The sequence below is a fragment of the Ursus maritimus genome, unplaced genomic scaffold, assembly GCF_017311325.1.
Source record: "Ursus maritimus isolate PB19 unplaced genomic scaffold, ASM1731132v1 scaffold_23, whole genome shotgun sequence".
NCBI classification, from domain to species: Eukaryota; Metazoa; Chordata; class Mammalia; order Carnivora; family Ursidae; genus Ursus; species Ursus maritimus.
Window position 1 is genome coordinate 8,335,521 of NW_024424786.1, and position 7,669 is coordinate 8,343,189.

The 7,669-nt window shown below is 48.1% G+C and overlaps 1 protein-coding gene across 2 annotated transcripts in view; it reads left to right on the forward strand.

Moving 5' to 3' along the window:
- NAV2 (neuron navigator 2) overlaps window positions 1-3,567 on the forward strand; it is a 383,478-nt gene extending 379,911 nt beyond the window's left edge. For both annotated transcript variants that reach the window (XM_040638895.1, XM_040638894.1), the window contains one exon: window positions 104-3,567. In XM_040638895.1, the coding sequence (XP_040494829.1) occupies window positions 104-229 (126 nt within the window). In that variant the 3' untranslated portion in view covers window positions 230-3,567. The remainder of the gene's footprint in view (window positions 1-103) is intronic.
- The last annotated feature ends 4,102 nt before the right edge of the window (window positions 3,568-7,669 follow it).

The following is a 7,669-nucleotide window of genomic DNA, read 5'->3' on the forward strand; positions in this document are numbered from 1 at the left end:
TGCAACCCAGGGTGAGTCCGGAGGATGTAGCGTGAGCTTGGAGAAGGCCAGAGGTGGACGGCTGCCAGACTGGAAGGCGCTCACGCTCTTGCTGTCTCCGCAGATAAACATGCTGATGAGGCTGCAGGAGGCGGCCAGCTACTCCAGCCCCCAGAGCTACGACAGCGACTCCAACAGCAACAGCCATCACGACGACATCCTGGACTCTTCCCTAGAGTCTACTCTGTGACAGGCCAGCCGCGGAGCCTGCCCGCCTCCCCCCTCTGCCCTGCTCCGCCTGCGTCCCCTGCACCATCCCGAAGATGCCCTCCTGAGCCAAGCCCCGGCCACCGCGTGAGAGCTGCAGGGATACCCAGACCCCTCCTCCTCCAGCCTCGACCTGGGTGCGGGCCTCCCAGGCCAGCCGCCTTGGCACCCCTTCCTTCCACAGTGAGACCTGCACTATCTTCTTGTTTCTTTTCATGATCGTTTGCCTTGTAGCTGTGACCTCCCTAAGACACTGAAGTTACTTCTCGGGAAAGGATCGTCACCATTGAAATGAAAAGGTTATAAAGAAAACAAAAAAACCAAGAGCCCGCTTGGAAGCTCTGAAACCGAACCGTGTCCTGCCGCGATCTACCCAGAGCGGAAGAGACTGGAGCCAAGCTGGAGATGCGAGCAGCACAGCTTGCCCTCCGCACAGACCCTCCAGCCCGGGTCCTGCGGCCAGCAGCCCCCGCCTGCCTCCCCGCCCTCCCCGCAGCCGCCGCGGAGAGGGCTGGTGCTAACGAGGCGGCCGCTGCTGGGTCACGCGCGGCAGACTACAGAGCGACAGCGCAGAGAGACCGTAGGGAGACGCAAAGCGCGCTCGCTGTTTCGTGTTGCTCTTTAAATGGTGCTCTCCTTACCCGAGAGGTATTTTTGCCTGTTCCCGTTCGGCCACACCTTTCAGAGCCATCAGCCTCCAGCCGGTCCTGAGCGTGAGTGGAACGTGCGCGAACGGATGTGGCCGCGATGCAGACAGCATGTGTCTACTGTCTCCTCCTATCTCAGTGAATCAGGTTTTTCTTTCTGCAAACACTGTGGACAGTGAGACTTGGTCTGTTTTGGAGAACTGGTTACCCCCTTGCAAATGAGGTTGAGTTTCCCCCTTTTCTGACTCTTTGCTTTTGAAGATTTTCCTCTCCTCCCCCTGCCCCCACCTTCGGTCAGAATCAGTCCTTTGGTGAAAGAAAGAACCGCAGGAGTTGAGCTTCGGTTTGGTCCTGCTGAGTTCTGGTTGTTCAGTTGTCCATCCTTACGGTTTTACACCTCGCCGTGCCCTTCTGGGCCCGGGGGTGGTCGCGTCCTTTCTAGTGGACCAGGACCCCATCCTCCACACGCGGGTGAGCCGGGACCTTGCCTTTCCTTCTCGTCCTCGAGGCTTCAGAACGCACATCGACACCTCAGGCGTGCCAGCCCCAACCTCAGGTGGGGTGCTGAGGTCACCTCGCACAAGACTTGCACTTTCCTCAGAACCAACGTGATGCAACTTCCACAAGGGGCCGGTGGCGGCTCCCTTCCAGAAGCCCCCGCCTCCGTCCGGACGAGTCTTGCCTGACCTCTTCGGTGCTGACCTTCCCAAAGCGATGCCTTACTGGTTTTGTACTAACCGTGTTCATTTACGAGTGTTGTGCCTGCCTGGGGTCCATTATTTTTTTTTTTTTTGGTTTGTTTTCCCCATCAGAGCAAACAGGGCTAAAAAGTCATCTACTCATTAGGAGGACTCAAGTTGCTGTGACTTTTCTCATCCAAAAGACTCATTTGTGTGGATGCCTGACCATGGGTAAAAGAAAAAAGGAAAAAAAAAAAAAGATGCATTTTTTTAGGTTCTTATCAGTCTCCAGCTAACACTCTGCCTAGACAGTGCTCTGTCTGATGCAGGAAAAGGCTAAAGTTCCTACAAGTCCACATGACATTGCTGATACAGACCTGCTAGCATGTGTCTTCAACATACTGGCATTTCCTTTACGGAGAGTGCTAAATCTGTAAATTGTTTGTTTCTGCTTTATAAAGAGAATCTTTATCGGACCCCAGTGGGGGTGTCTCTGTTAACGATCAGGGTTTTTATTCCACCTTTCACATTTCTATTTCTGAAGGTCCATCTCTGTACATTTTTTCTCATTTTCTTACCACAAGAACTTGACCTGAAACTGCTCGCATGACATTGGACGACACCATTTTCTTCCTCCTTAGAGGAAAAGGAGAATGTGTCCCACTAGCTGGTGAATGGAAAAGCTCTCCGTGCTGTCCTTGCTTTCAGCTCCGTAAACTCAGACTGTCTTGCGTGCAGCCTTCGTTAGCCATCTGGGTGTGTGAGTGTGTCTTGTTCTGTTTTGTTTTTTCCATAAAAATTTTAACCATGAATTTAGCCTGTGACCATGGGCCACACCCTGAGCCTTCTGGTAAACCTGAAGAGTGGTCCTTCTCAATCTGTTTCCCAACGATGACCTTACACGCTCATACTGTGAATTTGGGAGGAGGTAAAATGGACTTCTCCTTGGGGGCAGTTTTCCTAGTCACCTTGTGAGTAGACACCTGCCAATATTGTTTGAAACTCTTTTTTTTTTTTTTTAATTGACACCTTCCCTGTCTTCTCCCCTCTCCTACAGACTTCCCTGCCACTGGGTCCAGGCTCAGAACCGAGACCTCTGTCCCTGGTGCTGCCTGACTAGTGACCAGTGATTTCAAGTAGTGTAGCCCTTGTGTGATTCACAGCTCCGTGTCCTTCCTAAAGTTTCGGGAAGCAGGGTTGTCTGATATGCACATTTCTTATTTCGGTCATTTTACTTTAGTGTCACTCACCCTTGACAAAGTGACTTTGTACTCATTTAGGGCTCTGTCCGAAATGCTTCCATTTTGCCTTTTTCTACAGTTAGGCTAATTTTGAAATGTATGAAATTCTATGCAACATTTATGTTGAGTTACCAATGGAAGCCAAAAGTCTTCTTCCCGAACTGCCAAGAATTATACAGGCCATAAATGAGATGGGAATATCTTTTAATTTAAGTTTGGGGGTGGGGGAGGGGTGGGACAAGGAACGAGACTTGCCTAGACCTTTGTTGTGTCTTGGGGACATTTTTTATTTCACTGTCGATGCTTCAACTTCGAAATTCTGTGTACTCAAAATTTGATCGTGGCGAATCTACTTCAAAAGGAAAAAATAATCCAACTTTGTGGATATTAAATGGAAGGTTTGCTGTTTTAATCTAGTTGTTTCCAGTGGAGCAGTTTATGAAATATGTCCTATAAGATGTACATTTTTTCATTGTAACATAGAAATTGTAAATAATCGATTAAAGTGCTGCATTTTGATGAATTTTTTCTAGCCATTTTTAAAGAGAAAACTAGGAATTGAGTATTTTGTGTACGGTATGTTTCCTTCCTCCTTCCCTCCCGCCCTCCCTATTTAATTTTCATTTGTCATGAAGTTTTCGGATTTGCCAATGATCTGCTGGAGATCATGCCCCACGTCATAGAGAATAAAGCTGATGATTGTACCAGTCTTAAATTATTCATGATTCAATAAAATTGATGCTTATTTATTCAGATTAGCGGTTCGGTTTTTCTGTGCGCGAGCGAGTCCTTGTCGGAGTTCGATTTCATGCCAACAGCAAGCCATTCTTCCTTGCGTACAGCAAACAGAGCCCCAAACTCGCGCAAATCTACCTTTGTCACTAGACCATCAACATCCCTCTGTCCTCTTCTCAGTTTTTCCTTTAACTTGTCGCTACTTGTGTAGAAGTGCAATTCGGACTCCTCTCAAACTTCATGAATCCTTGGGGATCTTGTGGAAATGCAGATTCTGATTGGGTAGGTTCAGGGTGTGGCCAGAGACTCCCGATTTCTGATCTATTCCCAGGCAATGCCAGTGCTCTGGGCCCTCCACCACGCTAAGAGCACCAAGCTCTATCAGTATCCGGCCGGACCGCCAATCGACTCCTTGGCAAAAAAAAAGTTTTGGGTTTTTTTTTTTTTAATATATTGAATACTTATTCATAGCCAAATTGCTTTCCCAAACCCTCCAGTATAATCTGCAAAAAGGACCCCGAGGAGGTAAATATTCTGACTTCCATTTTACAAGTGGACAAAACAGGCTCAGAGAAAACCACTTGCCAAGGATCCTGTCACTAAGAGGGGTGGAAGTTGGGAGTTCCAGCCCCATCTTCCAAATCCAAAGCCTGCCTCGCTGGGTTGCCTCTGATCTTAGGGGCCCTGTTCCACATAGCAGTTGGCAGCCATCGCAGAGCATAGACAGTGGGAGATGAGATCACCTCTTAGCATTCACTTTTAACAGCAGCAATAAAAATGTTAAAGGCTTGAAGGGAGGCCTGTGGGCTCGTTGTGAAATAGAGCCTCCACGGCTGACTCTGCTGCCAGTGACGTGAGGGGTCCGACTCAAGGCACAGCTCCTGTCATGCACCACAATGGCCTGGCCAGGGGGAGAGACAAGCCAGGTGTTCAACAGAGGCAGTTTTTAATGCTGGTCAAAAAGAATGAAGGGGAGCTGGTACAAAGGCTTGGCAACTGGATACCCTAAATTTCTACGATTTCCCGTGTCAAATATTCTACCCATCGGTGCACAATCTGTTCTGACATTCACTAGGAAATGGGATCAGCATATGTAAAGGGCATGATGACTTCAAAACCACCGTGTCTGGTTCTAAAACCCACGCCCTTTCTCCTTAGGGTGGACTTTGAGGGGAGGTTTATGCGTCCCTCCTGCACCTGTTACCTGTTGCTGTGTAACAAAGGACCCTCAGATCTTAGCAGCTTAAAGCAACAAACATTTTCTCTCTGTGTGAAGCAGTAGTCGACATGGCTTAGCTGGGTCGTCTGACTGGGACTTTGTCAGTTTTTCCAACCTGCGGGTCTTAAATATTTAAATAGGAGAAGTCGGAACTATAGAGAGCATCATTTATTTTATTTTTTAAAGTAATCTCTACACCCAGTGTTGGGCTCGAACTCACAAGCCCGAGATCAAGAGTTGCGCGCTCCACTCACGGAGCCAGCCAGGTGCTCCAGAAAGCATCATATTTAATGATAAATTGTCAAATGTTTTCCTTTTTAGATAGGAGGCAGATAAAGATGACTCCTGTTACCACTTAACATCACAGTAGAGACCCTAGCCAGTGGAGTGAAGCAAGAGGATCGGAAAGGGAAAAAATTACACTTTTTATTCACAGATAACATTATGTACTTAGATAAACCAGAAGAATTCACAGACTATTAGAAATAATGAGTTGATACATTAGCTGGATACAAAATCAATACATGAAAGTCACCTGAACAGGGGTGCCTAGCTGACTCAGTCGTTAGAGCACGCGACTCTTAATCTCAGGGCTGTGAGTTCAAGTCCCACATTAGAAGTAGAGCCTACTCGAAAAAAAAATAAAAACAGTCAACATCTATATGCAGCCAAAGTTTAAGACTGTAAAAGGTACCAGTTTAAGAGCATCACAAATATCTAATACCCAAAAATAAATGAAATATAAGATGGGCAAGTCTTCTACACAGAAATAGATAAAACATTTTGGGGAGAAATTGAGGAAGACCCAAAGAAATGTGGAGATACGTATTATGTTTGTGGATTAGAAGAGTCACTGTTGTAAAGATGTCAGTTTTTCCAAAACAGGCTCTAGATTTGACGTGATCCCACTCAAAAGCCCATCATAGTTTTACAGAATTGACAAGATGATTTTAAATGTGTTTAGAAACGCAAATGGTGAAGCATAGCTGATGAAAAAGAAAACTGAGAGGGATTTCTCTACCAGATATCAAGACATAACTATCAAGCTCATTACGACAAAGATATTGATCAGGAACTGACAACAGTTCAAGAAGATACAATAGACATTCCCCAAATAAACCCAACCCACGCTTGCTTTACTACGTGCAATTGCAGCATCTCAGACCAAAGGACCTATTTCATGGAGAAGGGAACTTGACCAAGGACACATGACAATCGAATTCCTTGGTTCCTACTGTAAAGCTGGAGGTTGAACTGTCCTCTTAAAGACTCAAGGCACCAGCTTGAGAAAGACGTTCTGTGTCAGAGCACTATTTTCCAGGAAACGATACATGTTCAACCACTGGCTATTATTTGTTGCTGGGTGCCCAAGAACTAGAATGCATGCATTTGGGGACTGAGGAGTGGAGGTAGGAATGGCCCCCTCCAGCAGCCCACCTGGGGAGTTTTTTGCTTCCTGTCCTACAACTTGAGACTCTGCAAAATTAGAGGTGCCTATCCCTGGTGCATGTGGGCAAGAAGGCAGGAGGAGGGGTGATCCTACTCTTCTTCTAGCATTTCTACCACTGCCTCTAAAACTACATCTGCTGCGGGATCACTTGGGGCTGCTGACGCTGGCAGGGTCCCAGCCCCTGATGATGGTGAGGAGCTAGGGCTGCCCAATGGGAGCAGGGCCAAGTATGTCTGGACCTTGGGGAACTCTCGGGATACTTCTTGGTTATTTCCATGCCAGGTGATAACTCTGAGTGGGCATTTGCAGCCACCACAGCTGGACAAGGCCAAGGTAGACAGTTGCTCAGAGCCTTCAGGAATGAAGTGCTGACTGAGGGTACCACAGAATGCAGGACTGGGTTTGAAAGAGATGCTGAGGATCAGCGATGGCCCTGGGACTAGCTGTGGCAGGGAGACTAGCTTGTTTCACTAACTCTCCCATTCAGAGTCTTTTCTTTGGAGATTCTGACCATACCCCTGACTTCATCTGAGCCTGCCGTGGACACCTGGCGTGCTGACAGCATCCCACTGCAAGCCCCTGTGTGTACCTGCTTCCCTGCCCGAGACCTTTCTCCGGTGCCACGGAAGCTTCTTCAGCCCAAGGGCAGAGCGGCCCACAGGAGATTTAGTGCGCTGAGGACGACCTACAATCGATAAGGTACGGGAGTGAGTGTAAGAATGCCCGGCATTCCCATCCTTCCACGGAACAAGTGGGAGCTACGGTCTACGGGGCTCTTTAGAGGCTCCCAATGGGACTGAGCCCCGATTGCCCATAATGACAATCAAGGAGCTCCTTATTGGCTTTCTCCCTTCCATGTCACACATTGTCTCCTCCTTCCCTCAGAGCTGCACGAGAATGATGCAGCAAGGACATACCCAGGAGAGTGAGTCTGCCTTAAATGTCGTACCCCTGACACCTCACTTAGCTCACCCCGGTCCCAGGGCTGCCCTCAGTCCTGCTTCCTGACACTAAAGCCCAAATTAGCTACCTACACTCAACATCCTTTCTCAGGATCTGATAAGACAACGCAGCAATTCCACTCTTAATTGTTATTATGAATTGAGTCGTGTCCCCCTAACAGGATATGTTGAGAAGTCCTAACCCCCAGAACATCCGCATGTGAACTTAAGTAGAAATAGCATCTTAATCAAGATGAGGTCGTCCTGGAGTAGGGTGAGCCCTTCATGCACTGTGACTGGTGTCCTTATAAGAAGATCATGTGAAGACACGAGGGAAGAACTCCGTGTGAAAACGGGCAGAGGTCGGAGTGGCCCAGCTGTAGGCCGACGAGCACTAAGCGCGGGTGCTCCTTGCTTCCACCACAAGCTGGGAAGAGGCAAGATTCTCCCTAGAGTCTCAAAGGGCGCACAGACCTGCCGACACCTTAGTCTTAGACTTCCGGCTCCTGA